The sequence below is a fragment of the Gallinula chloropus genome, assembly GCF_964237585.1.
Source record: "Gallinula chloropus genome assembly, chromosome: 5".
In the NCBI taxonomy this organism is placed as follows: Eukaryota; Metazoa; Chordata; class Aves; order Gruiformes; family Rallidae; genus Gallinula; species Gallinula chloropus.
Window position 1 is genome coordinate 6,888,579 of NC_140090.1, and position 17,639 is coordinate 6,906,217.

The following is a 17,639-nucleotide window of genomic DNA, read 5'->3' on the forward strand; positions in this document are numbered from 1 at the left end:
GCAGTTGCTCTCAGTGGTGTACACAGGCCAGGCCAGCTTTTGTTAGAAGATGCTAAACCTGGTGCTGAGGGTGCACTGGGCAGCACAGACAGACTGTGAATGAAGTTGGACCAAGAGCATCTCAGATGTACAATGCTAACGCAGTGAGGTCTTCGCTGCTGTGAAGCAACAGTTCAGGGCACATTTTGAGTGTTCCTGTGTCTTATGATGTCATCCAGCAACACGATGCCGTGAAATGCGCAGTCCTCAAGGCTGGTGGAACAGATGGAGCCTTAACCTTTACTGGAGACTCCGGTTACACAGCTTCTGCATCTTAAATAATTTATAGGATCTGATCATATGGGAGCTTCAGCTGTGGAAACAGATGATGCTGAAACAAGATCTGATCCAATCTGTTCACCCACCACTGTTCAAAACCCGGAAAAGGTGAACAGGTCACCCAGCAGCCCACAGCCCTGAGCAGCGTGGGACTTGCAGCCTCAAACATTTGCTTACTCTGGTTTATTGCATTTAACATGACTCGGTGTAGGTTTGTGAGGCACCACATTTGCTTCAGCTAATCAACTTTAACACACTTTTGCTCTAAAACCAAGAAAAAGATTTCCCAAGATACAGCTGGGATGCTCTGCAGATGAAGACATACCTTAGGCAATCACCATATACATTACCATACCAATATCTAAGTAACAAACAGTAACTTGCTCTTACAATGAAGGTGGTGAAAAGGACACGAATTTTAATACATTGAGAAGAAACTTCAGGCTGAAAATAGCATCTGTGCTGGCTCTCAGGCTGGACAATGCTGCAGAGGTAAGCGTGGTGCAGGGATGCTCAGGGGTATAGGCACCATTAGCCCCAACACCAGAGCAGAGCAACCACGTAATGGTGTGTGTTTGCATTTACTTGGAGCAGCAGACTAAGATGACACATGTGATGATGCAGCATGAGTATGTTACCTAAGTCAGGCTCAGAAGTACAAATAACACCCCATTCCTAGCATGCCCCTTTTTAGACAGCTGGGGCAGTCTGAAAGCTCCCACCAAAACCACTTAGAGGAAGCATATTGAAGTAAACCAGCCCCAGTTCAGTTTAGTTTAATATTCCAGACTAAAAAACTGTTTTAGAAAAACTGCCTCATGAACAGACCAAATATCGCTGTTCTGGGATGCACAACAAAGAGCAGGGCAGATGGTCAGGGGTGGCAGCAGCTTCTCTCATCTGATTTTAATCCATCACCACAACCCTGTCAGAGCCCTCAGTCATGTGCGTTTCACTTACTTGTTCGGTTCATGCAAGGCATCCAAAAAAAGTCCACTCAACAAGATGTACAGCTCATATTTACTATTCAACCCTGCCAGCATTACTGGTGTTTTAAACAAGTGTGGAGAAATAAATTTGCTCTTGGCTGGGAGAACCTCTGCCAGGTTTTCCACCCTAAGTGTGTTTTAATCGGATCACCAGTGAAACTTTTCAAAAAAAACCCCAGTATTTAATGAAAACAAACAGATGTACAACTGCTGAATGTCACTGGGAGATTGTTAACATGTGTCATCACCAAGTTTTAATAGCAAAGCTAAAAAAAACCCAATAAAAGTTGAGAGAGTTATGACAGGGAAATACGGTTGCTATAGAAGTCCAGCTTCCACAGACACAATCTTCCCAGCAGAGAGGAGCTCCCACACACAGACCGAGCAGGTGCCCGTGCCAGCATCAGTGTGCATACTGACCCACGCAGCTCCCACGCATGGGCTGGTCTTGTGCCCCCTCCTCTGCCCACCCAACAGCATCCCCTGCCCTCCCCCACTGCTCATTCTCATCCCATCTGCTGCAGGGTGGGTCACTTCTCAGCTGATTCAACAGAAAACCCTTACAAATACAGAATCACAAGGTTGGAAAAGACCTTCAAGATCATCAAGTCCAACCATTCCCATCCTATGCTAAACCATATCCCTAAGTATCTCATCTACCCTTTTTTTAAACACCTCCAGAGATGGTGACTCAACCCCCTCCCTGGGCAGCCTGTTCCAGGCCCTGACAGCTCTTTCAGTAAAAAGATTTTTCCTAACATCTAATCTGACCCTGCCCTGGTGCAGCTTTGTGCCATTTCCCCTTGTCCTATCTTGTGTTACTCAGCTGAAGAGATCATTGCCCACCTCTCTATAACCTCCCTTCAAGTAGTTGTAGGTGGTGATAAGGTCTCCCCTCAGCCTCCTCTTCTCCAGGCTAAACACCCCAGCCACTCCTTATATGATTCACCCTCCAGCCCCTTCACCAGCCTGGTTGCACGAAGACACATAGATATTCTCCATCAGATCAGCTATCTGAATAGACTCACCCAGCACAGCCACCCAACCTGACCACTGAGGAGTAGTGCTATGGGTAGACACCTCTACCAGGAGAGGACACAGCTCCCTTTGGCAGCAGCTCTGCAAGGCCACACTATAACCTCCTGCATAAATACACACACTTAAACAAGTGCCGAGTTATCAGCCAAGGCAGCTTCTCCAGAGGATAATTCCACTTAGAGCAGGTGCTGCTCATACAAATGAAAAGGATGAGCTGAAGAAGGAGAATTTGGGAAGATACACAAGGGATTACAGTCAAAGAGATCACAGACGCCAGGTTCTTTCACCCAGCCACATTCATGCTTCAAAAATACCCTCACCAACATTAGGACTCCTATTTCTGAGAATAAAGCTGAATAAAATGATCAATGGTTCCTCCCTCGACTTTCCACAGGAAAGCAAAGCAGAGCGCCTGTCTAAACTTCTTTCCCCTCCTTAATGAAACTCTTATTGATTTTTCATCCTTGTGAATCATTGCCTTGGAGCAATTTCTTTTAGCCACAGGTTCTCACATTTAATTTGCATGTATGCATAAAGGAAAGTTTATCAATAATGTCTCTAGAGAGATACTAAAAGGGGTTTATGAGAAAGTTATGAAATTTTACACATGGCATTTACCAACCCAGTTTAAAAAAAAAATATATCAGCCTAGAATAATTCATGATATTAACAATCAGCGGGTTCACGCAGCATCCTATGCCACCTCCGTGCAGCTGTCAGTGAGTAAAGATAACAGAAGTCAGACTGAATAGGTTTATAGAGAATGAAAATGAAACCCCACCACAACAGGAACTCTCTCCTATGTGGGGAACTTCCAGACGCTAAAAGCTACCTGAAGACAAGCTGACCAGATACCTATGTGTCAATAGGATAGCAGGGCAGTTACTGGTAATAAAATGTATATTCAGGACAGGCATGAAGAAACTGTTAGGATTTGAAAGAAATGACTTTTTTAAAAAAGATCCATCCACACTACACATAAGACAGCTTTGCCACTACCATCAAAGACATAAAAAGAAACAAATCTCCGATAATTTATTCTTAAACTAAAAATTCCCAGCTGCTTCAATTGGTATTTGCATGGGGAAAGAAACCTAAACCACCATGGACCTTGCAGTTCTCATTCACACAAAACATGCTAATTTTACTTGACAATGAGGGAAGCAAAATTAGGGGCCAACAGGCACCATACAGTAATTCAACTGTTAGCCAAGTTCAGGTCTAGGAGATACCCTTTTGCTTTAAACTCAGGATTCTGCATCTTGACTAACACTGTCTAAATGGCAGTGTCTGTGAGGGAAAAAGGATTGGCTAGAAGTGCTTCCAGAAGATCTGAAGACAAGGATCTTTCACAAGGTGTCCAGGCTTCTGGGGAAGGAAAAAAAAAAGAACAGGCTCTATAAAACTTACACTTTTTGGGGAAAACAATAAAAACAACCAAGCCTGTCACTCGAGTCTACCTGCTGTTCTTGAGAGGTGAAGCAAGAAGAAAGCTTGATGGATAGAAAGCTTGTCTCCCATCTTTTCAGATGTCTGCCTTTTTATTAACATACCAACTTGCTGCTTAATGGGGATAATACAATTGTCCTTAACCATGTACCAAGTTACCTGATTAAGGAATTAATTAGGTTTAACTGGCTAGTATCAATTAGCATTTCCCAGCAGTGCCCTATAACAGAGCCTGCCCATGCAGCTGAGAACGCAGCAGAGGAGGGAAACCACTGTCATGCACAGAGATCAGACGGACAGAGTTCAGACTCATGGTCTGAAGTGTGCCAAAGGAGGAAAAGTCCTTGAACTGCAGAGGAACAAGCACTGAACCTGTATCAGATGACTGATTAGAGGATGCTTATTTTATTCCACTACAACGAGAAGTGGCAACGCCTGTGCAAGGAGCAGAAAGGAGATTCTACAGAGATTTTAAAACAATTTGCATCTGCTGCTCATGGCAATTACATCTTCAACTCCAAAGACATTTAAAGAACTGCAAAAAGTTATACTGGGATGAGAAAAGGTTAGGGAAGTTTTTAAACTCTCACAAAATAGCCGATACCAAGACACTGAGATTAAAAGGAAGAGCATTTATAAAATCCTACATGAAGCAAACATGAAAAGGTTGCTCAGCTGCAAGATAACTGAGTAATGTAACCTTTCAAAGCAGCAACAAAAAGCGATTAGACCATCCCTTGGATGGAAAATGATTGATTATTACTGCTAATATTGGAATTGAAGTTGACTGTAATGCTTTTTATGTAATTGCTTTATTGAATGCTGCATAGCTTTATTTGGTAATATATTCAGAACACTGCAAGTTTACGGTTTCTTCAGCTCCTGATACGCTGAGACACACAGACAAATAGTTACAATATATTTATCCCAATTATATTGTATTAAATGGCATATACTAAGGTTAGCTCCTGACCTTTCTGTTAAGGTCTATGGGGAATCTTCCGCCTGCAGAATCATCTAGTAGATTTGAGTACCCTCAACTTTCCATCCTCAGCATCTGTTCACCGGTTTATTCCATAAACTGTATCAAAATACCTTAAATCTGATTTGGGACCCTGTGTGCTGTAATAATTAAATCATTTTGAAGACCTTGAAAGCTGGCTCATCTTTTAAAAAAAAAATCAAGGACAAGTAAATCACAGTAAAGAAGTAAAACTTTTTTCTATTTATCAAACTACATTAAAATCTTAAAATATCTATAGGCAAAACAGGGATTTTTTTATTTTTTGTTTTCCACCTTTTTTTTCATTCAAAACAGCAGCCTTCAATGTTTAAAGATAACTGCACTGAATTACATCTTCTCACCTGCTTTTCAATTTATTTGATTTGTTATCCCCTAGTGTCACTCCCTACTTTTTTGGAGAGAGTCCTAGGGAAGGTCAGTAGTCAATTAGCCATCAATAAACACCTAACAGCAGAGCAAGCATTTCAGGCTGCCTCAGCCCCCATTACTAAACCAAGCAACATTTGAAAGCTCGTAACAAAAAGCATAAAGTACCTTAGAGTGTTCCCAACATAAATATGTTACCTTTAAAGCAGTAAGCATGAAAAAAAAAAAAAATCAAAGAAGGTGTGTAATACCAAGCTTTATCATCTATTGCACACGTATATTGACTTAACTGAGACACGCTCACTTATCTACAAAGCAAAAATTGGGTTTTAAGTACTGTACTTTGCAAGACCCTCAGGGCACAATAACATTACTGTCATCATTTACTCTGACTTCCCTGTCGCTCATTTGATCCTGCTCCAGTTTTCAAACCCGGGCAGCTCTGTTTCTATTCCTGCCACTCCACAAGTGTGTTGCTAGACGGCAACGCAGTGATGCAGTCAGCATGTAAATACACACAAATAAAACACATTAAAATAATGTGATAAATATATTTAACACACAAGATTAAATTTCTCATACTCAGGAGTGTTTTGTTTGGTTTTTGCACACTTTTTTTATTTGGAGCCAACTCCAAGAGGAAGGTTTTCTTCGCGCTTTGCAGAGGAACGCGCAAGACAGAGCATTGATATTTCCTTAACAGGAAAGCGTGATCAATAATAGTTAAGTTTGGATAAACCCTCATTAATCGGATTTCTACAACTTCAAAACGAATACGGGTCGGCTGCCTGTTAAGCACAGACACAACTTCACACGTTACAAGCTCGCTGCCCGGAGTGAGTAAAGCTACATTGAGAACTCACGTCTGCAGAATCACCGATTCTCACGTTAACAACCGTTTACATCACGATACAACTACACTTGGGTTATGAAATATTTAATGCCAGATGAAAAATAGATGTACTGAATTAGTTTAACTGAAAATATTGAAAGCTTAGATAAGTTACTACTTCTAGTCATACAGCATACACGTTTAAAACACGGAGCTGCAATCAATTTACTGAAACTCATTTTGAATTCCGTTTGAATTCAATGTTACTTTATTAATGTGAGCAAGACTATTAAGGGAATGACAAAAACTTTATGCAAGCACTGTATTTAATAAAAGAACTTCTGAAAAGTTCCTGTTGTTTTATCATTAAAGCCTACTTTTAATTCCTGCCTGTAAAATCTCCAATTCTGTATATCCATTCAGGCAGCTGCTTTAAAACTATGCTGCTAATACACATCAGAATTTAATAACTGTACAGAAATAATTTTTTCTATAACCAGTATCTCTGCTGTGAAGATTTTCAACAACTAGAAGAAGAAAAGCACTTATTTTGCTTAAAAAACTGGGTGATATAAATCAATTTAACTAATGGGTCAAAAGATCTTAAAGATGTCACAAGTAATTTATTTTTGTCTTCGGCAGCTTCAAACTTGTGAAATTTATGGTTATAAATGTCATACTGTGGAGAAGTAAAACATGCCTCACACATAGCTGGATATTTTTAAACTATTGGTATTTGAAGGTCTTTGGATCTCAGGGGTGACAGAACAAACCCTGGAGGACACCAGTCGGTGAAGAAGTTCAGGTGATAACACAATAAACACCAGACATCCCCTTGCCCTGGATTTAATCACATGGACAGCACCACCACCCATGTTTCATAATTCCACTGACCTATTCAACAGGTCAATAAAGTCCTAATAAAGACTTATTAAAGACTTATTAAAGTACCTACCTTACACATTTTTTTAACTATATTGAAAACACAAGACTTTAAATGTCAGGATTTTTCAGCGAGTCATACGGTGTGGACTATTATTGCAAATCAGGGGTGGGAACACTTTTAGAGTTGCCATTGACTATGCTGGGGAAGAGGAATCCTTTCTCCATGCCGTATGGGGTATAAAAATTAACTCTGAACTTAACACAAACAGGTACTCGGGCTGTGCTGGTGGCATCAGCTCCTCCTCAAAGTCTTCTGATCAAAGTTTGACAGCATTGCTTTCTAGACACAAGAAGTCTAGAAAGTGGAACACATAGGCAGGGGGGAAAACAACCCAACAACAAGTGGGCAAAACCAAGCGGCAAATATATCAGCTTAAGAGAAATGAGGAGGGTTTCCAGGTACTTTCCCCAGGAACAGCTGGGCACCAAGTCATGCGAGCTGCGGCACGGTAGCGACACAAGCGCCACGTTCAAGGCGTTGGGCTGGCTCCTCTTTGAACATATGCCCTTTCAAGTGAAATTAATCACTCTCTTTATCACTCCTGCAGCATCTGGAGTCGTAATCATTACCCAACTGCTGAGAAAGAAATGAAACCACTAATCGCACGGGGAGTAGGGCTCAGCGTTCAGAACAGGCAAGTTTTTTATTAAGTTCTCATTTGAAAAGTGATTTTTCATGGCGAGCCTTCCAGGACGTGCCACACACAAGCTGGATATACTATGGCAACTGTCTACAACTCATTGCCCAGCATACAGAGCCAATATATTTAGAACTGCTATAATGAGTTTTCTGCATGCTTCTCCAAACTTAGCTCTATAATCTTAAATCACTGTGATACAGGAGTATGACATGGAGATACATTTGACCATGAACTTCGAAAGGTCTCTAGAAGAAGGAACTGCAGAAGTCTGCAAAGTGGCAGACACCAGGCAGCATAATCACAAGTAAGGACTTGGATTCACACACCACGTTCCTCCTCACCTCAGCAAGAATTCCCTGTGCAAACTGAAGCTCAGATATTCCAAACTGCTCTATTAAGCGGACCTTTCACCATGTCCACACAGTAGCTGAAGGTGATTAAAACAAAGCACATGAACACTGCGTCAATAATCTGGATTACCATGAAATATCCCCCACTCCTTCTCACTTCTCCATTTCATTCTCCTGAGTTTTACCATTCAGGCTTTTTTGAAAAGAAGAAAACATACCAAGAAACAGCAGGACTATTCTCATGCATACCAGAGGAAAACCCACTAAAATCTAAGGAAATACAGGTATTAGTGGGCAGACTACCCAAAACTCATGTCCCTAGAAAGAGTCAGCTGCATTGTCTGCATACTCAGACCAACATCATGCATTTTAGGGATTTTTAATACAATGTCATGTGTTTTCACCCATAATGACTCTGCTCTACACAAGAGCTGAATGAGAAAGTGATTACCCCTACACACCAAAATCGTTCAATTAAGTGGAGAAGTGAAACTCTTATTCTAACTAACTTAAGATATAATTATTAAAAAAAAACCCCAACCCTGCAGGGTTCTGAACAAGGGCAGCGGAATAATTAAATCTAGTACTCCTCTGAAACAGGCTGAAAATGTGATCATCCATTTTTAATGCTCCGCCTATACGTAACAACAGAAATCTTTCCAACAGCTGCATTCAATTAAAAAAATATTAACCCCAAGGAAAAAGTACAAAAACATCCCCATCTGTTTTTCTTGCCACTCACTGGGCTGCTTTTGTGAGTGAAATATGTACAACAATACAATCCAACAAAGTTGAATGAAAAGTGCCACAATTCTGATAATAAGCTATCTTTTTTTTTTTTTTAAATGAACAATTTAAAAGAAACCACTTTTGCAGATTTTCCCCTGTGACCCGCAGCTCTGTTCCCATAGTAACTATTGAGGAAAGAAAAGGATAAGACGCCTAACTTACACTTTTCCCAATACCAACAAAAACCCAGAGAGAAAAAAAAAAAGCACCTTATTCTCAAAAACTATTATTCTCAGGAAGGAAAGAGGGACATTAAAAGATTAGTGTGAATCTCCTGTGTAATCTAGTTTAAACCACCACCTACCGAACATTTGATGTCGGTTAGACAAAGATATTTGTTAAAGCGTGCAGTCTTTGTGTAAAAGAACGATTTGAAATGGTTTTGTGAGCCCAACAATAACAAAATTACCAGGCACACGCTGTAAAAGCTTACATCTGAACTTGGCCAGCACCGGCGTTAGTCCACAGCCACGCTGCTAACCCAGTACTCATCTCACCAAGGAGCTCGTAGTCCTCACATTATCTCCAGGGGCAGAAAGTGTTAATTTTAGCATATATTTCAGTGTCATTCTGGTTCCTCCTTTAATTGCCTTTTTAATTTGACTTGTGCGCTCTAGTGTGTTTTTCTAGCAGGAGAAGTACAGAAGCCAGTGATTGTCTCTAGGATGTGCCACCAAGAACATCTCACTGGTGTCTCTGAGCCCCAACAGGAAAGCAGAGCTAATAGGAACACACCAGGTTTGGCAGACAAGGAAAAAGGGCCAGAAACTTTCAGGAACAATTTTGATGTCTCTGGCACTGGCACTCTCTGTACCAAGAGGGAAAGTTCTTCAGCCACGTCCCTAGACATGGAACTTTTAGCCCTGTGGGGTAAGGATAAATCCAGAAGCTATGACAGACCAGACCCGGGTGGGTACACAGTGGGCTGTTGTAGCACATTTATCCAGCACAGCAGTAGGTCTAAAGAACCTGTGGGACAGACCAGGCTGGAAGATGAGCTTCCAGCACAGGGAAGGTGAGACCCCACCTGCAGTACTGCATCCAGCTCTGGGGTCTCCAGGAGAAGGAGGACACGGAGTTGTTGGAGCAAGTGCAGAGGAGTCCACAAAGATGGTCCAAGGGCTGGAGCACCTCTCCTATGAAGACAGGCTGAGTTGGGCTTGTTCATACTGGAGAATAAAAGGCTCTGGGGAGACCTTACAGCAGCCTTCCAGTACCTGAAGAGGCTACAGGAAAGTTGGAGATGGACTGGTTACAAGGACAAAGAGTGACAGGACAAGAGAGAATGGGTTTAAACTGAAGGAGGGACAATCTAGGTTAGATGTAAGGACCAAATCCTTCCCTGGGAAGGTGGTGAGGCCCTGGCACAGGATGCCTGGAAAAACTGTAGCTGCCCCTGGATCCCTGGCAGGGTTCAAGGCCAGGCTGGATGGGGCTTTGGGCACCCTGGGCTAGTGGAGGGTCTTTCTGCCTATGGCAGGAGGGTGGGACTAGATGAGCTTTGAGGTCCCTTCAAGTCCAAACCATTCTATGGTTTTATGAAGTCATATATGTTTGTCTGGTTTTCTGACAAACTCACCAGTATTTAATGCCCAAGGACACAAGGCCTCCTCCACCTCCAAAACATCTCACCCATCTAAATATTACTTTTACCACCACTGCAAAGGGTTATAATGTAAGGCAACAAATGCATCTCTACGACTCCAAGAAAAGTTGTATTCTACTGTTGAGGAAGCGATATGAGACGAGGACACTGTATCAGAACTGGAACAGTAAGGGTGAGGTAAAGCAGAACCACATGTTACTAAATGTAGAGGTCTGTGCAACAGAAAGGTGAAAATGTAGAAAGGGTAAGAAAAATGAGGAGAGAAACCAATATATTTAGCCATCTGTAACAACTGCATCACTGTCCAAGGATAGGAGACTTGCTTTGATGCCACCCTGTATCAGTGACTGATACCATGCAGCACATCAAGTTTTGCTGCTAATGAAGTTTTGCAAAACAGCTTTCTTCACAAAGTTTCAAGTGTTATTGGTTTTCTAAAAATTTTATCAGAAATAAAAGTACAATTTCTATTGTCCCATAAAATATTCTTTGTAGAGATTTTACACCCGTTTAGAACAAAATTTAAAGCATTCTTTCCTGTCAAATCACTTGTTTTAAAGGCTACTTAATGAAATTATACCAACAAATTAAACACAACTCAGCTACTTCAAATTAAGGTGTTTATTACAAAATGTTCAAAAACAGCACTGAAATCTTAAGCCAGGCATTTCTAATTATAAATATAAAATATCAGTGGGTGAAATCTCATCTGAGATTTGCTATAACACCAAGGTGCAAAGTTTAGATTCAGACAGACCAGTTCAAAGAGGGTATGTTTACTAGTAGGGTGCAGAATAGCTTGGTACCCTTATATTGCAAATACATTAGGAGCAGCCAAGCAGCAGATCCAAGAGAGTGTTACTTTGATTTAAGAATGGCCTGGCTCAAATGCAAAGGTATAGACTGATCCTGAATAAAGGTGGAAATAAGGCCTATGATTCTGGAACAACTTGCAGTTACCAAGTTTATTGCCAACAATCTGGCTAGTTTTAGAACTGAACTTAATAGGTATTCTTAAAAGGATTTATTAATTGTTGTTGCTGCCAATACGACGTGACTGCAGTCCGTAACCTGAGGACCACTGCAATCCTAAATTCTTAGTGTAGTGAAGAACTTTAGTATCACTCAAGTTCTAATAAATCAAGGTTAAACTTCCATTTTAGAGTTCAAGTATTTAAAAAGCTCCTTCCACCAAGACAGCACAAGAATAAACTAGAATATTTGCCACAACGTGAGAAGTCTGGAAGCATCAGGCAGCTCAAGAAATATCATAAAGCTTCCACGTGCCACACAAAGATCACTAAAGAGACATTTTTGCTTCACTCATGACTTGTTTTCCCATCTAATAAAAGCCAGCACTTAATCTGGAATAGATTACCATAGGATTCTTCATCTTGGAGAGAGAGATTTGGGGAAAACATCACTTGTTGCACAGCAGTCTTTTAACTGCTTTTCAGTAGGCTTGAGCTCTACTGTCCTTTGAAGATCTGGACTCCTTTTAACATTTGGTGTACGCAGGTAAAAGTTTGTCTTTTAAGACTAAGGTCAAAGGCACTTCCAAACCAGCACTTGGCCTTCCTGAAATTAGGACTTTGAGAAAGGGCACTTTATGGCAGTATTATCTGAGAACAGAGAACAAAAGATCTTTTTCATCTGAGCTGTAACTGGCTCACCCACCTTCACGAGTAGTTCAAAGGTTCCTCCACGTTAGAAGTTGTTCTCTGAAAAGTTCATTTTGTACCCTTTCCATTATGGATTGTTTCTGAAGAAAGACTAATGATCAAAACCCATTTGCTAACCCTATTTTAAGAATGACTTTCAAATATGGGTAATAACTCTGAACTAAGGGGTTCCTGCGTTCACCTGGGGCAAGAAAACTTACAGCTCACCACACCAGAAGCCCACTGACACCAGAAGGTTAATGGTTTCTTCTGCAGGTAAAAACATCTCTACTGTGATCAGCTGTATTATAAATCCATTTCCCAGTCTGATATCGCTTTCAGGGCTCTTCCATTCCTGACAGAGAGTGAGTCCCTGCTGGGCTAAATCCCCATCCGGATTCATTTTGGGGAGAGAATTACAGATGGAGGACTTGCTGGGATGCCATATCTGGGTTTCTAAAAATCCTCCTCTCTTCCACAGTACACAGCATAATATTTCCATGGCAAATAGCATTTTACCAAATTTAAGAACAGTTTTTCTAAAAATCAGAACATTTTAATTAAAAGAATAATATTCCCCTTATCAAGAAAAAGCTACATGACAGCTTTAGCTCTGAGAGCTGCCTTTTGTAGGGTGTGCCTCTCATCCCCTTAATATCTGTCAGTATTTTGGAGGGAAAGCACATTACTGCAATGTGCTTTCTGGAGAAGCCAAAGACATCAGCAGTGACACCAAGACTACAACCTGCCCACACAACGACCACAGGAATCTCTGAGAAGGGCTAATTTTCAGCATTTTGTAATCCAAATCATCAGACCCTCTCCTGTAAAGCAGCTGAAATATTTCCTGTACTGTACATATTTTAGATTTAGACTTTATATCTAAATTTTTAAGAGTTTTGCCAAAAAAACCCCAAACCCAGCCAGAACCATGCTGTGGATTCACGTGTGCATCAGTAATCCATATACATAAAAGCTTGAATGGCCATCGCTAAGACATGGACATATTTGCATTACAGAAATTCTAAGTACTTTCAGGACTACTCAAGAGTTGGAGAAAATCAACATGGATAAATATGCAAATTGCCAATTGGCTACTGCATTAAACGATATTAATTTACAAGGATTTAGATCCAATTAAATTTTCTCAAGATAGTATCACTAGAACTGCTTTGTTAGTTGGCAAGTGTCAGAAAATTATTCAGCTATTTGAGGCTGCTGAGAAATTTAATTGGCATAATTACTGCTTTTATGTTTAGGCTGGTGGTCACAAAATAAGTATCTGACAAGAAACGTCCTGAAACCAAAAGATACAATGCACATATTGAGACGTTAATATATCACCTCTAGAAAAACAAAAAGCTAAAAATAAATGGTTTTAAGACAGGACACAAGCAAGCAAAACATAAGTGCCAGCCCTCTGAATAGCTGGGGGAAGAGGAAGTATAATACACCTCACTGCCAAGTTCTGAAATTTTAGAATATAGTGCCTGGGTTTTGTGTAGATGCAGTGATTTCAATACAAGAGCTCTCACCTATACTGAGACCACCAAGTTCAACATGAAAATGTATGAGCCTTCATTAGATACAGCCAAGGCTTTAGCTGGGGGAAAAGCAGCCTGCTTTATGAACTTCAGGGCTGATGTGACTGTTTGGGGTTTTTTCTAATCCATATTAAGGATGCATCTCTGGACTTCTATGTGCTATGAAAATTTAATTTAGTACATCTGAATTCATTTTCTCAAAGTCGGAGCTTTCAGTAACATAATCTTATTTAATTATAAGGCATAGCACTTTAACAGGAAGTTGAATTTCTCAACAGCAGGTTAAGTAACTTGCCATGCTTCCAACAGACAATTCCAGATTTAAAAACAAAATAGATCATCCCCTTTCCCATTAGGGATTGCTCACTTCTCATTAAGATTGTTTCATTTAAAAAAAAAAATCTAAAGAGACAACAGCTGCAGGTTTATTTCTCTCAGAATGGATCTGCTTGGTTCTGACAGTCAAAGCTACTACATTTTAGGTTCACTATACTTTTTTTTTTTTTAAATTGGGGTCAGAAGTCCTCAAACTATGGGATTTTTTTATTATTATACTACAAACCACAGATCTCATCAAGCCAAGGTCTCCATGATCTCCACCCCCAGTCTATTTTATTATTAACATCCTGCCACAACAGGTTACATTAACCCTTCTACCTCTCCAGACCCATCCAAGTTACCACCCCTCTCTTCCCAAAACATTTCCCTGCACTATTCTGACAGATACACCTCAGCAATTAACTGTATCTGAAAAACAATTTGAAACCACCAAAAAAGGCATACAAAAGCCAGCCACAGATGCCACCCTGACAGCAAACTGCTTTGTACTGCTCATTTCAACATCCCTGCAATTTTATTTTGCTATACATGCTTCCAAAAGCCTCAAATTAAACCTGCAACACATGCAGAACAATCAGAAGAAAGCCATTAGTTTGTTTCCTGTGCCCTGACACTGCAAAAGACACCCACATCCTATTTACCAAGATTTTTCCTCAAAAAAAAAGTACCAGATCAAGCTACTAAGAGAAATCTCAGCCCACCATGTTATTTCTTAGGACAACTGCAAAAGACCAAGAGCCAGGGTTTAGAAACGCTGCTGCTTCACTCCCACTGCAGAGACAGTAGAAACTTCACAAACAACTCCTTAACACAGGTTTGGGGTGAACGTACTACTCATTTCAACCTAGAACTAAACATCGAGGGTTATGATTGAATTTTTATCAAATTTTCAAGAAAATACTCCCCTGGAAAAAAAAAGTAAATTGTTTACAAGTATAAAAATAGTTACTGGGGTGGGGAGAATGTTTTTGCCACACAGGGCAATAAACATGGCTCACACTCCCAAGTTATTTTCACCTGGAAAACATTTCACTCAAAGTTGTTTTCTCTCTTTCTCTTTGCTACATAAGCGGAGAAAATGCAGCAAAATACTGTTAGGATTTAAGGTTTTTACAACTCTTGAGAGCTCAGGTATTTCAAATTCACTGTGGGAGGCACAAGAGCAGACAAATTTCTTTTGCATCTGGACAGCAGACCTTTGCATTGAGTTCATCACAGGGCTTTCAGAGCACAGTACCCCACAAACCACCAGGTTTTTTGTTCTAAATACATCTGTCAGCTGTCTCTGAAGCATCAATGTGTCTTTATTGTTAGCCAGAATCATGAAGTCAGATTAAATTTCTATGACTTCCAATACTAACCTCTGAAGACCAATGTTACAATACACTTCAGGACAGAAGACAGACAGCATTTAAGGGTCTGGTTTGTCTTGAGAAAACAACTCTACCTTTCAAAGCTTGTTCAAATGACACATAAATAACAGTGAACTGGAGAAAGACAGTTCATGCTGTTGTTATTTCCTCTTCATTTTACATGCAAGGCATTGTGAAAAAGTGTTCTTTAGAAATACTGTATCTGTTTGTATTTAAGCAGCACTCAGCCTCCCATCCCAGCAGTCCAGGTGAGAAGCTTGTGTTGGTCCTACCAGAAGAACAGGAGTCCTCCCAGAAAAACTGTTTCATTTTTCAGCTAATTAAGTCTCTTCCCTTCCACAGAACTATATAGTTAAAAAACAAATAACCAAAACAGCACAGAACATCTCCAAAAAGGGGAGGAAATTATATTCCCATCAAATTTAATCATCATGTTGCTCAGTCATAAAAGCCAAAACCTTGGCAATGAAACCCCTTGTTCAGTTGCCCATTTCTGATGCGGTACTTTGAGTAAAAAAATTCCTGAATTTGCCAATCTTCCCACTTCTCTGAACATTCATTGTTGCTGTGTTGTGCTACAAAATAAGCATCCCATGTGCCATGCTTAGTTTGCACATCTGCACTCCACTATCTCCTCTCTACCTCCACCCTCTCACAAAATACGGTGTTATCAACATGGCATTACAAAGGTTCCCAACTATTGTGTACACCTGATTCCAGACATTGCATGGACAAGAGGAATTCACTAAGTGTGCCAATGAAATGTTAAATGTAAACAGATGGACTTCTAGCTCAGGTTATCTTGAAAAACGCTGGTGTGCCCCCCTCATGCAAACATGAAAAAAAAAATGATTAAATATTTCACAGGAAGCAACATCAGGATGAAGATATCAGGTTCCAGCAAAAATTTTACTCTTGGATTAAAAGCATTAAAGAAACCAGAATTATACTCCAGAGTCACTCTGATGCTTAACTGCATGAGACGTGAAGATTAGTAATTTAGAATAGAGATGAAACCCCTCTATTTTTCAGTTTCAAAAAATTCAGAATAAAAGACATTATCAAGCTTTTTCAATTTATTATTGAGCTAAAAATGGAACAGAGGAAGGGCACTCAGTCCTCGAATACAGGAATTACCTAGTAGATAAGCCACCATATCTTTTTCCTACCTGTTTTCCAGACAAACTGATGACCTCTCCTGGCTTCCAGATCAGCTGTTTGTGACATTAAGAAAACAAACAAAAGGAAGGACTTTGCCAGGCTCTGCCATGCCCAATGAGGAGAAACCCAGTTCTGTTGTAGAAGCATAATTCAGACAATTCAGTCTCTTGTCTTCTTCAGTCCTAGAATTAACAAAAAAATAAAACATTTGCTAAGAGACTTATAACACCAGGGCAGTAGGCTCAGCCTGAGGGTAATGTGGTGGCCACTGTGTGTTTTCTCATCCCTTGCATGAGGACAAGTCTGTTACAGAGGCTCGACTCAGAGGAAGGGAGGGGAAAAGAGCAGGGGGAAGACAGAGAGGAGAGGGCCAGCTCCCAGACGACCTGCAGTCCCACCCTGCAGAGCCAGCCGTTGGAAATGCTTTTAGCAGGTTCTTAAGCAGAAATCTGACAGTGAAAAGAAATGGCAAGGGATCTGATAGCAGTCTGAGATGTGTCCCTCTTTTTCTCTATCTTTAGCATGAATATTATCATGTTATAAGCAGACTAAACCAAAGCTGAGGACAGATTCCAGGTGTGAAATTCAGCCCTGAATGAAGACCCCGTATCCAATAGTTTAATATCCCTGACAACTATACCAGAACTGGAAATACTTCAGCTCCATACCATGCATGAACACAGGTGTGGTGGTTTGACCCTGGTAGGAGGCCAGATGCCCAAAGTCTCTCTATCACTCCCCTTTTTGGCTGGACAATGGAGAAAATATCTATTGAGAGGCTTAGGAGACAAGATAAGGACAGGGAGAGATCACTCTGCAATTAGTGTCATGGGCAAAACAGATTCAACACTGAATAAAGGAAAGAAAACTCTCTAATTTATGACACTGCCCTGCACACCCAGTGACACCAGTCAGGTAATGAGAAACGCAACCAGATCTTAAAGCACCTTCCCCCACCCCCACCCCCCTTCTTAGCAGGCTTCACTTTAGTCACAATTTTGCTCCCTTCTCCCCCCTTATTGTGGCACAGGAAGAGGCAGAAAATGGGAGTTTTGGTCAGTTCCTCACAAGTTGTCTTCCTTCTTAGCTGAGGAGGGGACATTCCTCACACCCTTCCCCTGCTGCGCCATGGGGTCCCACCCACAAGAGAGAGTCCTCCATGAACTTCTCCAACGTGAGTCCTTTCTGTCAGGGCTTCAGATCCTCATCAACTG

General features: G+C 40.8%; 1 protein-coding gene across 1 annotated transcript in view; it reads right to left on the reverse strand.

Moving 5' to 3' along the window:
• THSD7B (thrombospondin type 1 domain containing 7B) overlaps positions 1-16,572 on the reverse strand; it is a gene marked incomplete at both ends in the record, with an annotated part of 263,012 nt that extends 246,440 nt beyond the window's left edge. Inside the window, one exon of the mRNA XM_084264455.1 lies at positions 16,434-16,572. Coding sequence (XP_084120581.1) covers positions 16,434-16,572 — 139 coding nt within the window. The remainder of the gene's footprint in view (positions 1-16,433) is intronic.
• Between the last annotated feature and the right edge of the window lie 1,067 nt (positions 16,573-17,639).